The sequence below is a fragment of the Mustela nigripes genome, chromosome 2, assembly GCF_022355385.1.
Source record: "Mustela nigripes isolate SB6536 chromosome 2, MUSNIG.SB6536, whole genome shotgun sequence".
Taxonomy (NCBI): domain Eukaryota; kingdom Metazoa; phylum Chordata; class Mammalia; order Carnivora; family Mustelidae; genus Mustela; species Mustela nigripes.
Window position 1 is genome coordinate 100,491,400 of NC_081558.1, and position 23,816 is coordinate 100,515,215.

General features: G+C 41.7%; 1 protein-coding gene across 1 annotated transcript in view; it reads right to left on the reverse strand.

Moving 5' to 3' along the window:
* The window catches only part of SLC12A8 (solute carrier family 12 member 8), a 137,628-nt gene that overhangs the window by 16,381 nt on the left and 97,431 nt on the right, over positions 1-23,816 (reverse strand). The window contains exons 9-10 of the mRNA XM_059388009.1: positions 15,049-15,195; positions 7,875-8,520 (exon numbers count right to left, since the gene is read on the reverse strand). Of these exons, the coding sequence (XP_059243992.1) occupies positions 7,875-8,520; positions 15,049-15,195 (793 nt within the window). The remainder of the gene's footprint in view (positions 1-7,874; positions 8,521-15,048; positions 15,196-23,816) is intronic.

Genomic DNA, 23,816 nt, shown 5'->3' on the forward strand with positions numbered 1-23,816 from the left:
TTCTTTTTCAAAATCTGCTGGGACTGAAAGTGAGAACAGTGAGAGCCTATGGCTTGGCCTCCTGTCCCTATCCCAGTGCTTACCAGTGTGGAGCTAGTCAGAAATCAGCAGTTTTGCTTCCAGAGGGAGCAAACCTGAGCTGTGCCTTTATAAGCTAAATGTGGTGAGTACAGTAGAAAATTGAGAGGGGAAAGCCCTCGCTTTGCTAGCCTGAGGTTGTGGACCCACCTAGGGCAAGCAGTGGGTCAACCAGAAATTTGATGGAAAGATCTAGAAATGAGAGAGCCACAGAAAGACTATATCTCCCTGTATTTCCCTTGGCTAACTGGAAAACTATGCTCCTTCCTGAGGACACCAGAGAGACTGGCAAAAAGTAAAATCCAGGGGAGACTGGAGAACTAGCTGCAACTTTGACTGCTCCCAACCTACACAGATCCACTGGCAGAGGGTGGAGCCTTGTGGGCCATGTAAACCCAAGGGCAACCCCCGGAAGCCAGGCTGAAAATTAAAAACAAGAATAAAAAAACCAAGTAAGAACATCAGAATCCACACACCACAGAAGAGAGAGATTCCATAGTTCAAATCCAGGAAATTTACTAAAACAAACAAAAACTTGGACATATATATCAGAATCAGGAGTTGCCTCACTGTATTACTTAAATTGTCTGTTATTCAACCAAAAATTACAAGACATGCAAGAAATGGAAAACTAACCCTTCTCTGGAGAAAAAGCAATCAAAAGAATCTGACTGAGTGGGCCTGCATGTTGGGCTTAGCAGACAACGACTCCAAAGCAGCTAGTATCATAAATATGTTCAAAGAATAAATAAAAATACATTGTCAGGGGCTCCTGGGTGGCAGAGTTGGTTAATTGTCTGACTTCAGCTCAGGTCAATCTTAGGGTCCTGGGATCAAGTGCCATGTTGGGTTCCCCACTCACTGGGGAGTCTGCCTGTCCCTCTGCCCCTCCCCCAACTCAGGTGCACTCACTCTCTCTCTCTCTCTCATTCTTTCTCTTTCTCTCTCTCTCTCAAATAAAATTTTAAGGAAAAAATGATGGCAATGACTTTTAAAATAGGGGATACCAACAGAGACATACAAACGTTAAAAAAAAAAAAAAAATGACAGGCACCTGAGTGGCTCAGTCGGCTGAGCATTGGACTCCTAATTTTGGCTCAGGTCACCATCTCAGGGTTGTGAGATCCAGCCCTGAGTCAAGTTCCAGGCTTAACATGGAGTCTGCTTGTCTTTCTTCCTCCCTTTCTGCCCCTCCCTCACTCTCATGCACACACTCATACTCTCTCTCTCATAAATAAATAAATCTAAAAAAAAAAAATAAGCAAATGAAAACTCAACAGTTAGAACATCCAACAGCAGCAACAAAACTTTACCATATGGGCTCAATGGCAGATTTGAGATGGCAGAAGAAAATATCGGTGATCTTGAAGATAGATCAGTAGAAATTCTCCAGACTGAAGGACAGAGAGGAAAAGGTGGAAGCAAAAAGAACAGCTTCAGAGATCTGGGGGCAATGTAAAGTATCCCAGTTAATGTTCAATTGGAGTCCACAGAGACGGGAGAGAAAGAGAAGAGCAGAAAAAAGATTTGCAGAAATAATGGTCCCCAAATTTGATAAAAAAAAACTTTAATCAGCAGATCCAGAGGGAATGAATCCACTGGACATGCTTCCAGCAATGGTGTACATATACCTGATTACCACAGATCTACTATTTTTAATTTACATTTTTGATAGCTTAAGTAATGTGCAATGATTTCTTTGAATTAATGTGATGTTCTAGTTTATAGAAGATACTATCAGCAAGAAGCATACACTTTGTGTAGTGGTTAAGAGCACAGAATCTAAAGTGAATTTGACCTGGTTTTAAATTCTGGGGTCTCATATCCTGAGTAAATGTTTAAGATCTCCAAACCTCTGTTAAAAGATAGTAACAATGACTAAATTCTGAGTTTAGATGAGATAATCTGTTAAGTGCTTATTTCAGTGCCAAGAACATGGAACATGCTCTAAAAATACTGGCTATTTTAAACTACCAACAATATCTGACACTTAACAATAAAAGTTTGTTGAATGAAGAATGAATGAGTCTGGGCATTGATTTTTCAAGTGTAAACTGCATATTCATCTGCACACTTCTCTTTAGTAGAATCTGGATTTTGACCTTCCTATTTTTAAAAATAATATGCACTGGAAGGTATGCTTTTATCAGCTGTGCTTGTCAGAATAATTGTTTCCTTCTGTGACACTGTGTTGTACAAATGTTTTTTATTTCTATTTAATCAGATCCTCTTTGTCTTTGATGATGCCTTCAATAGTCAGACATACCTCTCTTGCACAGCTGTTATAAATAAGGAATTCATGGCTATCTAAGGTATAAAATATAGCCCTAGTTAATCTTTTTGATCCATTTGACTTCAACAATGTTTACTCAATAGTGATTTGATTCTTATTATTGTATGACATCTGGTTTGTCACAGATTAGGTTCTTATAATAAATAGTGTAACTGTATTGTACTTTATTGATCCGTGTTTCATATTCTTAAGCTAATATCTTCTCAATTGCACATCAATTTAGCCTTTTCTGAGTGTTTGTTGCATGCTGTGTACTTTGTAGAAATACTGTGATGAATAAAAGGTGGAAAGGCATGGCTTATGACTAAAGAAAGGCCACAGTCTAGGGGTAAAGGAATGAAACTAGTATTTCTTTTTTTTTTTTAAGATTTTGTTTATTTATTTGACAGACAGATATTACATGTAGGCAGAGAGGCAGGCAGAGAGAGAGGAGGAAGCAGGCTCCCTACTGAGCAGAGAGCCTGATGCGGGGCTCCATCCCAGGACCCTGGATCATGACCTGAGCTGAAGGCAGAGGCTTAACCCGCTGAGCCACCCAGGTGCCCCGAAACTAGTATTTCTTTTCCTTAAGACAGACAGCCATGTAGGCTTGACAACAAATGTGTAAACAAATTTGATCTAAATGTATAAAACAATGTGTTAATTATTTATACTATTAGCATGGATCAAATGTTATGCTTGCACAGGAGAGGAAATCAGGAAAGCCTTGTCGAGGGGTATAAATGGGTATAAAAAGTCAGATGGATTTTCAACTATAAGTGGGAGCTTTCCAGATGTAGAAGCAGGAGTTGAGGCAACTGTGAAGACAGAATAGCATATGCAAAGGCAGGAAGGAATAAAGAACAAGATGTGTTTAGGGCACTAATCTAAGTGTAACTGGAAATACAGAGCATGGGCTGTCATGAGAAAAATGGCCAAAAAGGTAATATAGGGCAGGATTGTAAAGAACCTTGCAAATCACACCACAGATCTTGGACTTTAGATGGAAAAGATTAGATTTTACTGAAGGTTTTTAAGTAAGAGAGATATGATGAGGGTTTTATTTTAGAAAGACCATTGAGTGGACAATGAAAAAGAGAAACAGGATGTGGGAGAATCGGGAGGCAAGAGTCTGGTTTGCAGATTTAATAAGAGTCTAGGTCATGGATGGGAAGGGTCTGCACCAAGGTACAGACAGTGAGGATGGAAGAGAGGGAGTGGTCAGCAGCTATGACATTTCTACGGTTGGGCAACTGGGCAGCGAGCACTTCATTGACTAAACATTGCAAACTGACCACATGTCTCTCCTGAAAACCCACTAAGAAGACAGAAAAGGAATTAAAAAGGCACAAACCCACAAACATGAGAACGAGAAAACATAAAAACAAGACTTAGAAAATGGAAAGGTGACAGAGAAATGGTAAGAGTAAGCAGAGTAGAAGAGAATGAACTCTAGGAACTACAGAGAGGATACTGGCAAGGAGCAGCCCAAGGCACCCTGGTAGACACCAGCAAAGTTCAAGATCAGGCAGAGCTGTGTCCCTGGGAAGTGGTAAGGTGCAGAGGTTTGGCTGTGAGCCCATATCTGAAACAGCTGGACAATAAGAGCTTTTCTTCTGCCCACATAGCTAGGTAACAACTCCTTCTTTACCTGACCCTTTTCTCTGAAGAAATCAAACCAGTGAGCGCCAGGACTTGGACACCAGGCATGGCAAAGAGTGGGCGAATGGAGCTAGAAACTAGGGAATTAAAAGAAAGTCTGTATCCTACACAGTAAGGTATCCCTAAGTCCCCTACCTCCCCCTGCTCCCTGAGCGCAAGCAGCCATCTGGGTGAGGCAAGAGATTAAAGGACCCTCCTCTGTAGCAACTAAAGAGTCCAGAGGAAAAACTCTAGAGAGAGCCACCTTTGGGGGTCCTCCTATGAAAAAGCCAGCTTACTCCCTAATCACTCTACAGTGAGGTGCCCCAATCAGCAAGCTCTGCCCAGTATGGGGGTCTTCTAAACAGCTTTTTAGTACTTAACTTCTAAGTAGGAAAAGAAATTGAAAGATCAACAGACATTTTAGTAAAGCCTCCAACATGAGAGAGAGAGAAAGACCAAGCCAAAGAATAAAGGATCTAGAGAACAAAGGTCGGTAAAAAGAGCAGGAAAAGACTAGAAGGAGAATAAGGACTATTACCAGAGAGATAATACAAGCCATTGTACTCATAAAATTAGAATGAGATGATGTTCAAATTTTTAAAAAGGTGGTGAGTGGGGCGCCTGGTGACTCAGTCGGTTAAGCATCTGGCTCTTCATTTCAGCTCAGGTCATGATCTCAGAGTCTTGGGACCAAGCCCCACATTGGGCTCCACATTCAGTAGGAAGTCTGCTGGAGGTTCTCTCTCACGACCCCTTCCCCTGCTCATGCTCTTTCTCTCTCTCTCTCTCTCTCTCAAATAAATAAATAAATAAATAGATAGATAGATAGATAGATAAATAAATAAATCTAAAAACCAAAAAAAAAAAGCATAAGGACAAATCAAGTTAAACCAAAAGCTCTTAAAAATTAAAACCATGGTAATTGTGGTATAGACTGTTGCTACCCAATCTCCCCATCTTCCTTAGGGAAAAAAACCCCACACAATTTCATTTGAAAGAGCAAAATGAGTAGGTAAAAACATATTTCCTAGCTTTCCCTCTGAGAATTGCTGGAAAGGCTAGCAAAGTAAGTTCAGGGCTATACAGTCAGAACAACACTCAAAATTATAGTCAGAGAAGTTGGGGGGCACTACTGTGGCAGGCACCAAGGTCTAGACACTGAAGTCTGCTGATTTTGAACCCGATTCTGATTCTGAAAGCCCTGGACCCTGGATCCAGGAATGCAGCCATCCAGCAGCAACCATCAGGCTTTTAGAGAGTTCCTTGAAGTTCCCATTTACTCAGATTTTCAGTTCTAATTCCAGATATAAGGGGCTCGTTTGATTAGCAGAGCTTTGGCCTTATGCTGAACTCTTAGCTGTCGGAGAGACTGGAAAACTGAGCATCTGACATCTTCAGTTTTGAGTGTGAGAGCTGTGTTTTGCCTCTCCTCAAGACTTATAACACTGGAAATTCTTCAAACATAGGGAGGTTATTCAATGCTGAGTTGGGAAAAAAAAAATCTAGTATAATATTGTATCCAAAAAATCTCTTATTCCCTGGATCTGACATAGAAGTGTGATAAAGAGAGAAATTTCAAGATAATAGTTTTGTAGCAGGCTTAGAGAACTCATAGTCTAGACTGGAACAGGATGAGTGCCATCGGACAAAGGGAAAAGAAGAAATGAGTATGTTAAATTTCTGAAGAATTTGAGCACTTGGAAAATAATACTAAGAGGCATTTGATATATATGCCCAAGCATTTAGAGAAAAATGATTTTATAGAAAACTAAGCCAATAAAAAACAAGGCAATTATTAACTTCAGGAAATAGAAAAGGTTGAACAAAAAAGAATGTAATATGGTATAACATATCAGAGATAAGCAATACTTAATCATGATAATATGAATACTAGCTATGAAGTTAATAAAAAAAACTGTGATATAAATACACTCGGACACTGAATGAGAAGTCAGAGTGGCATAAATAAGTTAAAACTTCATCTATTGTAATGAGAAGTCAAAAGATGATAATGCAAATATATTTTTTAGTAACATGAAGGTTAAAAGAAGACGCAACTTTTCAATTAAAAGGGGGATTGGGCATCGGGGTGACTCAGCTGGTTAAGCATCTGCCTTTGGCTTAGGTCATGATCCCAGGGTCCCGAGATCAAGTCCCTCATTGGGCTCCCTGCTCGGAAAGGAGCCTGTTTCTCCCTCTCTCTGCTCCTCCCCCTGCTTGTTCTCTCTCACTCTCTCTAACAAGTAAGTGAATAAAATCTTTAAAAAAGGGGGGGGGGTGGATTTTCTGGGAGTGGGACCAGGGAGCAGAGAAGGGTGCAAGGAATGGTATAGAAGAGTGAGGACTATTATTTCTGATTATGTTACTTTTAAGACTTTTATTTTATTTTATTTTTATTTATTTATTTTATTTTATTATTTATTTATTTATTTTTTGGGGGGGGAGAATGGGGTGGGGTTATTGGCATTGGGGGTGGTATGTGCTTTGGTGAGTGCTGTGAAGTGTGTAAACCTGGGGATTCACAGAACTGTACCCCTGGGGATAAAAAAAAAAGTTTTAAAAAAAAAAAAAAATTAAAAAAAAAAAAAAGAAAACTGAAGCTAGTGGCATCACAAAGCTAGACTTCAAGTTTTATTTTATTTTTTTAATAGACTATTTTAGAGAGAGGGTATATGTGTGTTTGTGTGTGTGTGCGCACACACAGGCACATGAGCTGGGAGAGGGTCAGAGGGAGAGAGAATCCATGCATGCACAAAACCCAAAGTGGGGCTTGATCCCAAGACCCTGAGATCATGAGCTGAGCCAAAATCAAGAGTTGGATGCTCAATCGACTGAGCTACCCAGCTACCCCAATTAGGTTACTTTTAATTCCACTTGGCTTATTAAACTTTGATAAAAGTTTATCTTACTTTGATAAAAATAAAATTAAAAATTTTAAATAATGCACCTATCATTAAAAACCTCCCACAAATTTGGAGGCAAAGAAGGAAAAGCAAGTGTATGGGAGAATATAAAGCATTTGTTTTTAGACACGTCTTTCTATGTCCCTCTGTCTCCCCTTCTCTGCTCACACTCGTGAATATAGATCTCATGGGGCAGGGTAACAGAGAGAGAAGAAATGAGCTTCAAATTTAGGAGGACCTGGGTATGATGTCCCGCTGTGCGAAGTCAGAGCTTGGAAACTTCTCTGTGACCTCCCTGGGCCTCAGCGTCTTCATTTGTAGAATGGAAAAATGTCATATATATCACAGTACATGAAATAAATAAAATAGGTAAAGCACCCAGAATGTGGAAGACTCAAAATTATGAATTCTTTCTCTCAGAATTTCTCATGCCCTGTAAGCCTCTCTTTGAGAGTCTTTCTGTGTGCCTCCATGTTTGTAGATCTGAGAAAGCAAAGCGAAGCTGTGTTCTTTAGCCATTTTTTCTCCATCCCTTCTTGCCTGGTTTGGGAGAGTCATCTTCCACAGAAAAAAACCCACTAAGGCAGACAGGGTTGTTACATTTCCCCTTCTCTTGAAGGGAAACATTGGTCTCACTTGTGTTGATACTGTGTCGCAGATGATTTTTGATTAAAATGATTTAAATCTTCCATTATCAGCCATAGCTCCCAGCTCTACCATGTAACAGTAGACAGAAATGTCTGTTTAAAATCAACTGTAATGGAGTAGAATTACAAATTCAGCTGCTGTTTTAATATAACTTTAAAAAATAAATATCTTTAAACTTTATTTAAAAAATAAATATCACACAAAATAAACAAGGATTTTACACTCAGCTATCGAGTGAATTGGCTAAGGGCATGGAAAGGAGTTGTGATGACCAGGCAGGTGAGGTCACCCCGAAGGAGGAGACCCTGATGGGATTTCAAGGCACTCACCTTCTCCAGCTGAGATAGGCTGGTCACTTGGCTCAGGGACAAGTTGTTCAGCACATGCTCCTGCAGGCAGAACCCCTTCACTCCTGGCATTCTGCTTGTTCCAGGAAGTCTCCTGGCCCTCCCAGGAGGCAGCAGGCAATCTATCAGAGCCCTCAGCAGGGAAGGAAGCTGGGGACTCGAGGTCCAAAAGGAAGCTATCTTGTAGGGTTTGCTTGGTGGCCTTCCTGCGTTTCCCCTTCCTCCTTTGTGGGATCCTGTCACGGTCTCCTTGGCTCGGCTGGCTATTCTCAAGCTTCTGGGTTAGCTGGAGGAGCTGATCCATGTCTTTGGTGAACTCTAGCAGAGTGCCCTCAGGGAGGCTTCGGGCCGTGTCCTCAGAGCCATAGCTGGGAGGCTTCTCCAAGAGCAGGTGCTCAGAGCAGGGGAGAGCTCCTGTGCCCTCCCTGGGCACTGACTCAGGCACCAGGGGCAGGCTGCCGACAGCCATGGACAGGGAGAAGTAGGAATAGTCCACTGCAATATACGTCAGCATGAAATTGATGGTGACGATGGGGGCTAGTACATTCACCTGGCCCACAAGGACAAAGGCCATGGTCACTAAGCTGGTCAAGAAGATGGCAGCTACAGGGGTTTTATTTGGCCCTTTCTGCAGAAACAAAAATAACATGCAGGACCATGAAATTTCAGAAGAAAATCACATTACATGATAGAAATACAACTCATGATGGCTCAACCACTTCTACTAGGATTCTACCAATCAGTTAATAACTGATTGCCTACAAACTTGGGATAATAATATTCAACTCATGGGGTTATTGTGAGATTAGAGCTAATGAACATTAAATGCTTGACACAGCACTGACACACAGTTGGCCCCAACACACCATGGATATTGGCTATATTCATAACTATTAATATGGGGCACTAACATGTAGAACTCAGACTTCCCAAGTAGTTCTCCTTTTGTCTTACACTGGGTTTTAGCACCAGTCTTGGAAGTCAAAGTGGTACAAAGTTCCCAGGTATAATGGAGAAAAGGGCCTGAAGAGGAATGGCAGAGCCTGGAAGATGGGACAGAAGCTCTGGCAGTTGTGGTGGGGAAATTGTGAAACTAAACACACACATGCTCCCCCCCACACACTTACACACATCTGTTATTAATGGAGGTGGGTACGGGGGCCTGCAGGAGAACAGGAGTGGAAAACATGCGGTAACTCCATAGACTCTGTCGCTCCACAGAAACTACTGATCACAGTCCCTCACGTGGTTCTTGGGCCCAAAACAGTGATCACTTCTGGGTCCTCATCTTCCTTGACCTAAGACCACATTTACCCCAGCTGATTGCCCATTGGTCGTTGAAAGGACTTTCTTTGCCTTTCTCCGCCTGATTTGTCTCCCTCCTCATTATCCACTCTTTCTTAGTTTCCAGGCCTATCTTCTCCACAGCTCTGAAATCTACACTGAAAGTAGCCCAGGGCAGGACAGGAGGGAGATGGGGGTCACAGAGTGATGGGTATTAAGGGGAGCACGTGACGTAATGAGCACAGGGTGTTATATACAAATGAATCACTGAACTCTATCTCTACACCATATGTTAATACATTACACATTAATGGACTGAATTTTAAAATAAATAATTAAATAAAGTAGCTCAGGGCGGAGCACCTGGATGGCTCAGTTCATGATCTCACGGGCTCTGCTCATGGAGCCTGGTTAGGATTCTCTCTCTCCCTCTGTCCCTACCAGCCCCACTACTCCCACTCCTACTCAGGCTCTCTCTACCAGAAAAAAGAAAAAAGTAGTCCCAATCTCCATCCTCAGGCCCTCTCTATGCTCTCTCTATATTCCATTCCTAGGTGATCTCAACCGGGCCCCTGACTTTAAACACCAGCTTTATGCTCTTAACTCCCACATTGGAATCTCAGCCTGAAATGTTCTCCTGAAGTCTAGACTTAAATATTCAACTGTCTACTTAACATTTCCAGTTGATGTCTAACAGGATCTCAAATGTTCCAAACCAAACTCTCCCCTCCCCCCCAATTTCCCACCCATCAAATCTACTCCTATAATCTCTGTGTCAGAAAAGGGCAATTCCATCCTTCTGGCTGCTCAGGCAAGCAAAGTTCTTGATGCCTTTCCTCATTGTCTCAATCTCCATCAGCAAATACTGTTAGCTTTACCCTCAGATATACGCTGGATCTAACCACTGCTCCCATCTCCTTCACAGTCAACAGTCTGCAAGGGGAGGAGGGGCAGACCTGGAAGCCTCTTCCAGATCCAACCTGTAAACCCCCCACATGTGTTCCTCCAGGTGCATTTCCCCTTCCTGACCATCAGAATAAAGAGCAGCCTTTAAAGTCACAGGCTGAAGATGGCAGAGTCATCAGCCTGAGTCTTCAAGGGCCAGAGGCCCTGCTGACCTAAAACGTCTGCCCAAGAGTTTCAGAGTAAAATTCTGGGAGGAAAAAATAAGAAGTAAAAATGCACTTTGACTGACTTTGAGGATTACATTTTTTGGGTAGATTTGCTACAGCTGTTTAACACACTCTAACAATAAAACTACTAAGAATAAAGTAAATCCTTAGAAACTGCAGAGAATTTAAAAGGAAGGTGTTAGGTAAGCTGAAGGAAATGCTAATGATCCATGCCAAGATGTTGACAAGGACAGGTTGTGAAGTGTTAATAATGGTCAGACCTGAACTTCTGTAACCCAAAGACATCATGAAGAATGTAAGAATAAGCCACAAAAGGGGAAAAGATATTTGCAACACATATAACTAACTGACAAAGGGTAACCTAGAATATCGAAGAATCTTTACAAAATAATTAGAAGAAGAGAGAGAACCCACTAAAAAAAGCAAGCAGAAGAATGTCTATGAAACATATGAGAGGTACCCAAGCTCCTTAAGTAATCAAGGAAATGCAAATTAAAACCACAGGGAGATTCCATTAAACACCCACCAGATCAGCAAGAATTAAAAAGCATGATAATATCGAGCACTGGCACAAACACAGAGGGCTAGGCATGCTTATCCACTGCTGATAGTGCTGTGAATTAGTACAAGTACTTTGGAAAAAGAGTTTGGTATTATCTAATAAGTGGAAATATATGGACCTTATGGCTTAGCAATTCCAGTAATGGGTATATGGTCTGGAAGACCTCTACCTGCGAACCTGTCCACTAGTACAAGAATGTTTGCTGTACTGTCTTGTCTGTAGCAGCCCCAAATTGGAATGTCCAACAAGAGCAGAAGGGATAAATAAATTCTAGCAAATGAGGAAAAGCTATATAGGGATGATAATAGACAAGCTGTTGCTACAAGTGAAAATGTGGATGGATCTCATAACGTTGAGTGAAAGAGGCGTGCTGCATTTATATAAAGTTTAAAAACAGGCAAAATTAAACAATTCTGTTTCACGATGCATATGGAGGAGTCCAACCAGGGGTCAGCAAACTATGGCTCTGGGGCCATCTGGCCACCATCTGTCTACCCATGCCCACGGGCTAGGAATGGCTTTACATTTTCAAACAGTTGGGGGAAAAAAAAATCAAAAGAAGAGGAATATTTTAAGACACACGCAAATTACATGAAATTCAAATTTTGGTATCCATAGAAGAGTTCGACTGGAACACAGCTCCACCTACCCCAACAGGTGTGTCTGTGTCTGTGATGACTTCTGAGAAATAGCTGCAGAGCAGAAGGATTGTGATAGAGACCACAGGGCCTGCAAAGTCTAAAATACTTACTGTTTGGACCTTTCCAGAAAAATTTTGCCCACTCCTGAGGAAAGCCATAAAGAAAGCAAGGCAGTTATGATCACAGAAGTCAGGTCAGTGGCAACAGCTACCACAGGAGTAGGGACGCGGCTCAGACCAGAGAGGGCATGTGGAAGTGACATCCAGGGGCTGGGAGTTTCACTTCAGTTATTCCCTGAAGTGTTCACATTGCCCCTATGCTCTTTTCTGTATGCTGAATGCCCCCCCAAAATTGGGGGTGCTATGGGAGATGCCTGGGTGGCTCAGTTGGTTAAGCGTCTGCCTTTGGCTCAGGTCATGATCTCAGGGTCTTGGGATTGAGTCCTCATAGGGCTCCCTGCTTTGCTTGCTTCTCCCTCTGCCTTGTCCCTGCTCCTGTTCTCTCTCACTCCTTCTCTCTCTCTCACTCCCAAATAAGTAAATAAAATCTTGTAGTTTCCATGCCCACTGTGAAGCCTAAATTGGGCTTTGAACTCAGGATCCTGAGCTCAAGGCCTAAGGTGAGATCAAGAGTCAAATGCTGGGGCATCTGGGTGGCTCAGTCATTAACTGTCTGACTTCGGCTCAGGTCATGATCCCAGGGTCCTGGGATCGAGCCCCACATCGGGCTCCCTGCTTGGCGGGAGCCTGCTTCTCCCTCTCCCCCTGCCCCCTGCCTGTGTTGTGTCTCTCTCTGTCAAATAAATAATAAATTTTAAAAATCTTAAAAAAAAAAAAAAAGACTCAAACGTTTACCTTACTGAGCCATACAAGTGCCCCTCTCTCAAAAAAAATTTGAAAGTTTATTGTCTCTCCCATTAAAAAAGAAAATGTGCTAATAAAATCTAATCATGTGTAAAGGAGCTTTGCAGAGAAATAAAATTTCAAAGTTAAAAGGCAAGTGACAAACTAGAGAAAACATTTGTAACACATATCACAAAAGTTGCCCTCCGTAACAAAAGAAGAGCTCCTAGCATTTGAGAAGAAAAAAACCAATGATCACAGAAAAAAAAAATTTTTTTTAAAGATTTTTTATTTATTTGACAGAGAGATCACAAGTAGGAAGAGAGGCAGGCAGAGAGAGAGAGGAGGAAGCAGGCTCCCAGCTGAGCAGAGAGCCCGATGCAGGGCTCGATCCCAGGACCCAGAGATCATGACCCGAGCTGAAGGCAGAGGCTTAACCCACTGAGCCAACCAGGCACCCCAGAAAAAAATTTTTTAATTAAAAAACTTAAAAAATATACAAATATAAATGACTCTAAGAAAAAAACAATGTCCAAACTTGTTCCTATAAGAGTAATGCAAACCACAAGGATCCTGAGATGCCATCTCCCACTACACAACTGGCAAAAATTCACATCTGACAATGAACCCTGATTGCTAGTAATGTGGGACCCAGGGCAAATGGTGGTCGACACACCCTATGTCTGAATATTCACAATTACAAACCAAGCTAACAAACTGTTAAAGCAAAGGTATTCTATCCTCCTTCCTTGGCAAACAGAGCTTCAGGACAACAGAGAAGGCCAGGTCCAAGGTTAGAATCCTTAACGTTCCTCAGAATTCCTCACTGGAAGAGGGCCACTCCTCCCATCCTTCTCAGACCATACCATGGGGGCCTCACACCCACATGGGGACTGTGGCCTATTCCCTGGTCCTAGAAAGGACAGGCCCAGGGAAGAGGCCCTTACAGACCCTGCACGTGGGTTGCGGGACATCTGGGCAGAGAATTCTGAGCAAAAGTGTAAATGATCCAGGTCAGCACACCTAGACCGTCCAGAAGTGGGGCATGGGATCCGGGTGGACCTGTCCCCTTGTTCTCATGAACTTCTTATCCCAAGGACGAGAACAGAGTCCTAGAAAGCAGGGTGTTTGAACCTGTGTCTAAGAGTGATGCTGGCTGTCAGGACACAGGAAGAATTAATTATACATTGCTGGTAGAAGCACAAAATGACACAAATCTTATGAGAGGTGTTTTGGCAATATCTATTAAAATTAAAAATGCATTTAGCCTTTGCCACAGCAAATCCACTTATGAAACTTTATCCTGCAGATTTATCTGCACATTAAATAATTACACATACAAAATTATTCCTTGCAATACTGTTTAGTGGAAGCCACACAAGGGTTGATCTATAGGAACAGGTTAAATAAACGACAGTGAATCACACACAATGAAAAAAGAATGAAAAAATTCTCTCAACATTCATATGGAAAGATGATTTCTATGCTCTATTAAATGAAGAAAAGCAAGGTATAGAACAATGTGTTAGAATACTATCTTTGTGTAAAAAATAGAATTATTCATAAAAAAACTAATAAAAACAGCTGCTGATAGTATATGGGTACAGGTGAAGAGAGAGATAATAAAAGACTTATGAGAGGAGCAAAAATTCTCAATGTATACCTTTTATATCTATATAGTATATATTTATATAGTTTACATGTAAACTATATGTAATTTATATGAATTTATATGTAAACTATATAAATATATAGTATATATTTATATCTATATAGTATATATTTTATACTATATAGTATATACACATTCTAAGCCCTGTGTATATACTACCTAATAAAAATAAAAATAAAATAAAAATACATGAAATTTAAGGAAAGGCATATACACAGAAGGTAAAGACATGACAGCCAGAGCTCCAACCCAGCCAAGGCTGACCGACAAGTAAGGGGAGGGTGGTAAGGGAGGACTGGTGGCCCTAACAGAGAGGGATCTGGGGTGGAAGGGGGGTGGGGAGGGCCTCTGTGGTGCTCCGACAAGATAGAGATGAACTATTTCTCACATAAACTGCATTATTGGGAAGTGGGGTTCTCTATTTCTCTTTTTTCATGTTAGGTTTTAGGAATGTCTTATTCAATCACCCCGTGACTCAATCAAGCTACACTTGGGAGTTCAGGTCATGAGGACCGATGGGGGCCCAGAGGCCCAAAGTGTGGGAAATCATCATACAGCAACCCCAAAGGGAAGGCAAATCTCAAGGGCAGAGTTAGAGCTGCAAGGTCCAACTCCCCTCCTTACCAAGAGATTTTTTTCTCCTATTCTGAACTTAAAGGATCCTGAATTTGTTTTTATTAAAGCATGTGACACTCCCTTTCCCTGCTGCTCAGGGTCCCAGATATCAGGATGACAGTTATCCAATCCAGGGCTAAGGGGTCCCTGTGACTGTGACATTGACGTGCTTTGTCCACCTGGCTCCAGCCTCAGGTGGCCAGAGAACAGGGGTGAGAGAATGACCTTTGCATTCTCATTTTTCCCACTCTGGAGAACTTGACCACTGGCTCTAATTGGAGAGACTGAAGCAATGTATTGGCCAATAATCAGGTATAATATACAGCAAATGTAGTATCATATACAGCAAATGACAATCAAAAGTACAAATGTATGTTTGTACATTTCTTGAAAAAAGGATCACTCACCCCTTGCCCCAGACAGGCGAGCACAGGAATCACTTTCTCTTGGGCAATGCACTGCAGGATCCGGGGAGCTCCGTAGAGGCCTCCCATACAGGAGGCCAGGGATGAGATGTATAAGCCCAAAAGAAACAGGAAGCCCACCAGGGATACCTGTGTGAGGAAGCAGGTTCATTACCTAATGCCAGAATCCTCTGTCCCTTTCCATTCCCCCAGCCCCCACCCATCTGCACCCCACTGATCACTAGTCCTCTAAAGTCAACCTCCCAGGTAGGTTTCCAACAGCCCCAGCCCCAGCCCACTTCATTCATACCACCGCTGTACCAGTTCAGCTCACTGTCACCTCTTGTGTGGACGACACAGAGGGTCTCAATTTGAGTACACACCAGACTCATCTAGAGGGCTTGTTAAAGTACAGATTTCTGGTCCCCGCCTCAGAGTTTCTGATTAAGCAGATCTAGGGAAGGGCCCAAGTATTTAGATTTCCAACAAGCTCCCAGTTGATGCTGCATGGAGGGTCTGGGGAGCACACTTTGAGGACCACTAGCCAACTGCAATAGGAATTGGCCTCCCACCTCCAAGCTCTACCCATTCTGAATTATCCCAAAGCCTTGGCCAGATTGAGCTCTCCAAACTCAAACCTGATCATCATGCCACTGCCAAAATGAAAGGAGCAAGATGGTAGAGGAGTAGGAGACTGAGATATCATCAGGTCCTGGGAGTTGACAGTTATCAAACCATTCTGAACACCTACAAACTCAACAGTAGATAAAAGAGAAGAAGAGCAGTAATTCTAGGAACAGAAAATTGACCACTTTCCAGAAGGTAGGACGTGCAGAGAAGTGAATCCGAAGCCACAGGAAGATTGACCACGGTGGGGAAGGGGCCGGCTCCCAGCAAGTGAGAGAGCAATGGAGCACAAAATACAAACTTTAGAAGTCTGCTCCACTGAGGGATGTCACTCCAGAGGTTAAGCGGGGGCGGGGGGGGGGGAATGATAAGGGGTGTGGTGGAGCCTCCACAGGGACAGTGTGGTCTCAGGACCTGCAGGAACACAAAAAGACCAGGGGTGTCTAAGTGTGGCAGAACTCCTAGGTATCAGAGCAGGGAATCCAGCTACAGATACAGAGCCAAAGAGGGGATTCTCGGCTCGGGGTTACCTAAAACCATGATGATGCACAGTTGGACCACTGCTCTTCAAGCAGGGACCCCACAAGTGGCAGATCTGGAGAGACCCCCCACCCCATTCCTCCTCCAGGAGGAGTGGCACAGGAATGCATGGCAGGAATCTGCTGGGTTTGGAGACTCCAAACGGGGCCATGTGTGAGAGACAGAAATGCTCGGTCACAGGCTGGGTGATCTCCAGCCTGATCACATTCTTTCCTCCTTTTTCCCCTTTTTTCAACCAACTTCCTATATTATCAATTCCTGTTTTAGAGTCTTTTAAAATTTTCATCTTAACAGTCATATTCTGTTCCTTCACCATGTTTACCCTTATTTTTGTATATATATAAGTTTTTCTTTCTTTAACATTTTGGGAGGCAGTTTTTTCTAACAGACCAAAATATACCCAAAATCAAGTGTGTGCCTCTGTTCTATTCACCAGTCTAATATATATATGTATATATATATATATATTTTTTCCTTTCCCCCCTCCTTCTGCTTGCCCCAATTTTGGGTCTCTTCTGATTTGGTTAGTGTATATTTTTATGGGGTATTTACTACCCTTTTAGTATTTTGTTCTCTCATTCATCTATTCTTATCTGGGTAAAATGACAAGGTGGAAAAACTCACCACAAAAAAAAAAAAAAAAAAAAAAAGAAAGAAAGAAAGAAAAGAAAAGAGGCAGTACCAATGGCTAGGGGCATAATCAATAGAGACATTAGTAATATGTCAGAACTAGAGTTCAGAATGTTGATTATCAAGGTGCTAGCTGGACTTGAAAAAAGCATAGAAGATATTAGAGAATCCCTTTCTGGAGAAATAAAAGAACTAAAATCTAACCAGGTTGAAATTTTAAAAAGCTATTAATGAGGAACAATAAAAAGTGGAGGCTCTTACTGCTAGGCTAAATGACGCAGAAGAGAGAATTAGTGATATAGAAGACCAGTCATAGAGAATAAAGAATCTGAGCAAAAGAGAGTTAAACAACTGGACCATGAGGGGAGAATTCAAGCGATAAGTGATACCATAAGACAAAACAATATTAGAACAATTGCGATCCCAGAAGAAGAGAGAGGGGGGGGGTAGAAGGTATATTGGAGCAAAGTATAGCAGAGAATTTCCCTAATTTAACAGAAGGAACAAGCATCAAAAACCAGGAGACACAGAGAACCCCCACTCAAAATCAATAAAAATAGGTCCACACCCTGTCATCTAATAGTAAAACTTACAAGTCTCAGTGACAAAGAGAAAATCCTGAAAGCAGCTTGGGACAAGAGGTCTATAACATACAATGGTAGAAAATATTAGATCAGCAGCAGACCTATCCAGAGACCTGGCAGGCCAGAAAGAACTGATATGATATATTCAGAGAACTAAATGAGAAAAGTATGGAGCCAAGAATAATATACCCAGCTAGGTTGTCACCGAAAATAGAAGGAGAAATAAAAAGCTTCCAGGACAAAGAAAAATTAAAAGAATTTGTAAACACCAAGCCAGCCCTTCAGGAAATATTAAAAGGGGTCCTCTAAGCAAAGAGAGAGCCTAAAAGTAACTGACCAGAAAGGAATGGAGACAATATACAGTAACAGTCACCTTACAGGCAATACAATGACACTAAATTCATATCTTTCAATAGTTACTGTGATTGTAAATGGGCTAAATCTCCAATCAAAAGACACAGGCTATCAGAATGGATTAAAAAAAAAAAAAACAAGACCCATTGATATGCTGTCTACAAGAAACTCATTTTAGACCCAAAGACACCTCTAGATTTAAAGTGAGGGGGTAAAAAACAATTTACCATGCTAATGGACATCAAAAGAAAGCTGGAGTGGCAATCCCTATAACAGATAAATTAGATTTTAAACCAAAGACTATAATAAGTGATGAGGAAGGACATCTCTGTCTGTCCAACTAATATCTCAGCCCCTAATGTAGGAGCAACCAATTATATAAGCCAATTAATAACAAAATCAAAGAAATGCATTGACAATAATGCAAAAATAGTAGGAGACCCCCCTCACTGAAATGGACAGATCACTAAGCAAAGATCAACAAGGAAATAAAGGCTTTAAATGACACACTGGACCAGATGGACATCACAGATATATTTAGACATCACAGATATATTTAGAATATTCCATCCCAAACAACAGAATACATATTCTCTAGTGCACTGGAACATTCTCCAGAATAGATGACATCTTGGGTCACAAATTAGATCTCAACCAGTACCAAAAGATTGGGATCATTCCCTGCATATTTTCAGACCACAATGCTTTGAAACTAGAACTCAATTATAAGAGGAAAGTTGGAAAGAACTTGAATACATAGAGGTTAAAGAACATCCTACTAAAGAATGAATGGGTCAACCAGGAAATTAAAGAAGAATTTTAAAAATTCATGGAAACAAATGAAAATGAAAACACAACTGTTCAAAATCCTTGGGACGCAGCAAAGGCAGTCCTGAGAGGAAAGTATATAGCAATACAAGCCTTTCTCAAGAAACAAGAAAGGTCTCAAGTACACAACCTAACCCTACACCTAAAGGAGCTGGAAAAAGAACAGCAAAGAAAGCCTAAACCCAGCAGGAGAAGAGAAATAATAAAGAGCAGAAATCAATGAAATAGAAACCAAAAGAACAGTAGAACAAATGAATGAATCTAGGAGCTGATTCTTTGAAAGAATTAATAAGACTGATAAACCCCTGGCCAGACTTAACAAAAAGAAAAGAGAAAGGACCCAAATAAATAAAATCATAAATGAAAGAGGAGAGATCATAACCAACACCAAAGAAATACAAACAATTATAAGAACATATTATGAGCAACTATATACCAGCAAATTTGACAATCTGGAAGAAGTGGATGCATTCCTGGAGACAAATCAACTACTAACACTGAATCAGGAAGAAATAGAAAACCTGAACAGACCCATAACCAGTAAGGAGAATAAAGCAGTCATCAAAAATCTCCCAACAAACAAGAGCCCAAGGCCAGAGGGCTTCCCAGGGGAATTCTACCAAACATTTAAAGAAGAATTAATTCCTATTCTCCTGAAACTGTTTCCAAAAAATAGAAATGGAAGGAAAACTTCCAAACTCATTTTATGAGACCAGCATTACCTTGATCCCAAAACTAAAGACCCCATCAAAAGGGAGAATTACAAACCAATATCCTTGATGAACATGGATACAAAAATTCTCTCCAAAATACTAGCCAATAGGATCCAACAGTACATTAAAAGGATTATTCATTACAAGTGGGATTTATTTCTGGGCTGCAAGGGTGGTTCAACAGCTGCAAATCAATCAATGTGATACAATACATTACATTTAATAAGTTTACATTACATTTAATAAGAAAAAGAATAAGAACCATATGATACTCTCAATAGATACTGAAAATGCATTTGACAAAGTACAGCATCCTTTCTTGATCAAAACTCTTCACAGTGTAGGGATAGAGGGTACATACCTCAATATCATCAAAGCCGTCCACAAAAAACCCACAGTGAATATTATTCTTAATGGGGAAAAACAGAGCTTTTCCCCTAAGGTCAGGAACACAGCAGGGATGTCCACTAACACCACTGCTATTCAACATAGTACTAGGAGTCCTAGCTTCAGCAATCAGACAAAAGAAACAAAAGGCATCCAAATCAGCAAAGAAGAAGTAAACTATCACTCTTCGCAGATGATATGATACTTTATGTGGAAAACCCAAAAGACTCCACTTCAAAACTACTAGAACTCATACAGAAATTCAATAAAGTGTCAGGATATACAATCAGTGCACAGAACCCAGTTGCCTTTCTATACACCAACAGCAAGACAGAAGAAAAAGAAATTAAGGAGTCAATACCATTTACAATTGCACCCCAAACCATAAGATAGCTAAAAATAAACCTAACCAATGAGGGAAAGAATCTATACTCAGAAAACTATAAAGTACTCATGAAAGAAATTGAGGAACACACAAAGAAATGGAAAAATGTTCCATGCTCACGGATTGGAAGAATAAATATTGTAAAAATGTCTATGCTACCTAAAGCAATCTACACATTTAATGCAATCCCTATTAAAATACCATCAAATGGAACAAATAATCTTAAAATTTATATAGAACCAGAAAAGACCCCAAATAGCCAGAGGAATGTTGAAAAAGGAAACCAAAGTTGGTAGCATCACAATTCTGGACTTCAAGCTCTATTACAAAGCTGTAATCATCAAGACAGTATGGTACTGGCACAGAAACAGACACAGATCAATGGGACAGAATACAGAGCCCAGAAATGGACCCTCAACTCTATGGTCAACTAATCTTCAACAAAGCAGAAAAGAATGTCCAATGGAAAAAAGACAGTCTCTTCAACAAATGGTGTTGGGAAAACTGGACAGCCACATGCAGAAGAATGAAACTGAACCATTTCCTTACACCACACACACACACACACACAAAAACCAGACTGCAAATGGATGAAAGACCTCAATATGAGACAGAAATCCATCAAAATCCTTGAGGAGAACACAGGTAGTAACCTCTTCCACCTCAGCCACAGCAACTTCTTCCTAGAAACATTGTCAAAGGCAAGGGAAGGGCAAAAATGAACTATTGGGATTTGATCAAGATCAAAAGCTTTTGCACAGCAAAGGAAACAGTCAACAAAACCGAAAGACAACTGACAGAATGGGAGAAGATATTCACAAATGACATATCAGATAAAGGACTAGTATCCAAAATCTACAAAGAACTTATCAAATTCAACACCCAAAGAAAAAATAATCCAATCAAGACATGGGCAGAGGACATGAACAGACATTTCTGCAAAGAAGACATCCACAGACACACAAAGAAGTACTCCACATCACTCGGCATCAGGGAAATACAAATCAAAACCACAATGAGATACCACTTCACACCAGTCAGAATGGTTAAAATCAACAAGTCAGGAAATGACAGATGTTGGCAAGGATGTGGAGAAAGGGGAACCCTCCCTACACTGTTGCTGGGAATGCAAGCTGGTGCAGCCACTCTGGAAAACAGTATGGAGGTTCCTCAAAAAGTTGAAAATAGAGCTACCCTACAACCCAGCAATCGCACTACTGGGCATTTACCCTAAAGATACAAATGTAGTGATCCGAAGGGGCACGTGCATCCAAATGTTTATAGCAGCAATGTCCACAATAGCCAAACTATAGAAAGGACCTAGATGTCCATCAACAGAGGAATGGATAAAGAAGATGTGATATATATATATATATATATATATATATATATATACACACACACACACACAATGGAATACTATACAGCCATCAATAGAAACGAAATCTTGCCATTTGCAATGATGTGGATGGAACGTAGAGGATATCATACTAAGTGAAGTAAGTCAGTCAAAGAAAGACAATTATCATATATCTCTGATCAAATGTAATTTGAGAGGTAGGGCAGGGGGTTGTGAGGGGTAGGGAGGGAAAAAATGAAATAAGATGGGATTGGGAGAGAGACAAACCATAAGAGACTCTTAATCTCATGAAACAAACTGAGAGTTGCTGTGGGCTGGGGGGGTTACAGATAGGGTGGTTGGGTTATGGACACTAAGGAGGGTATGTGCTATTGTGAGTCCTGTGAAGTGTGTAAACCTGATGATTCGCAGACCTGTACCCTGAGGGCAAATAATACATTATATGTTAATTTAAAAAAATGCAAAGAAAAGATTTATCAATGGCTCCCCACAACTCTGGCATCTTCAGCCCTTCCTGGTCTGTGACCTTTGTAGCCCCAGACCCCCCACACTCAGACTCTCTGTCAGCACATTTCCCTGCCTAAGAACACCCTCTGTCCACACCTTATCTCCTCATTGTCTGTCTCTTACATCCAGGTGTGCTTCAAGACTCAGCCCGGTCCTCTCCTCCTACATGAGATCCTCCCCCGGCCCCTCACAGCAGGGGCTGCTCCTTAGGGCCTGCAGCACCTTAGCCTGAGGCTGGGGGACACTCAGCACACTGTGTCCTTTAGTGGCCCCAGAGGCCTCATCTCTGCAGGGCTCCTGTCTTGTTCATCCTGGTATATTTGGTGCCAACACAGAGCCATAAATGTTGAACGGATGAAGGAATGGGCTCCATGATCCACGTGGCCCACAGGTCACTAACAGAGTAAGAGGGGATGCAGTTGTTCTGCTTGGTGTCGACTTGCAAAGGTCAGCATGGCTGGCCACGCAGCTGGGCCAGAAGCTATGGGTCTGGAACCTGCCCCGCTCTCCTGAGCCGGCCTTCCTCTGTACCCACCAGGAAGTCTCCCTGCTTTCTGGTTATTTGAGGTCCCCTTCTCCATTCTACTTGACTGTAGGCATGGTGGCCAGAACTGTATGTTCCAAGGGCTCATTTATCCAACTATCACAGATGAGTTTGCCCTAATTTGCATGGTTCGGTCACACCCTTCATGATGAAGCTTCTCCACCTCACTTTTTATGTCCCTGCTTTAGCCATCACTGGGTCAGTGGCACTGAGCTACATGGAACACCAGTGAATGTCGCTGTTTTCTTCAATGTCACCAGCATACTCCCCACCTGTGTTGTAGCCCATGACATGCGGGGGTTCTCCTTCAGGGCAGCATAAGCTCCTGCGTCTCGTGCCCCCTGCCCTCGCCCCATCACCCCAAACAGTCTGGCAGACGGGCTCCACACGTGCCCATGAAATTCATGAGGTTTTGAGACTCATGCCCTGGATGCCTCACAAAATTGTTAGATGGGGATGCCTGGGTGGCTCAGTCGTTAAGCATCTGCCCTCTGCTCAGGTCATGACCCAGAGTCCTGGGATTGAGTCCTATATCAGGCTCCCGGTTCTGCGGAGCACCTGCTTCTCCCTCTTGCCCTGCTTGTGTTCCCTCTCTCCCCCTCTCTCTCTCTGTCAAATAAATAAATACAACCTTAAAAAAATCATTAGATAAATGCTTCTATGACCAACCCCCAATACATTCTGGTATGCATTCTTTTACCTCTAATCTTTGTTTCTGTCTTCTTGACCAAACACATCCTATATTCACTGTTTGTTTGTTTGTTTGTTTGTTTTTTAAATACATGGACTCAGGTGCCTGGCTGGCTCCGTCGGTGGAATATTCAACTCCTGATCTCGGGGACATGAGTTGGAGCCCCACACTGTGAGTAGAGATTCCATTGGGAAAAAAATATGTAGATGATGTGATGAAATTTTATCAAAAGCGTCTAGAAAATGTAACTAGGAGTTCTCTACTCTGGCTATACCTAAGAATCCCTCCAGAGTTCTGGCTTTATCAGTGTTGGGTGGGCACTGACATCGCTGATTTTTCAAAAACCCTCCAGTCCATTCTAATGCGCAGCCAGGGTAGAGAATTGCTGGACGAGACGCAGTGTGCCCACCCCACTGTCCCTTCAGAGAATTCTCCAGAAGACTCAGGCATGGTGTCTCCTTGCAAAAATTTTATTGCTTCTTATCCAAAAGGTTATATATATTTGTTAAAAATTTTTTTGTTTTCATTGAAAGACTGTCCATTTACTCAGATTGGAAATGAGATGGCCCAGTCTGGCTTCCTCCTTGTGTGGAGCTGACCCAGGAAACCGGGGTCTCTAGT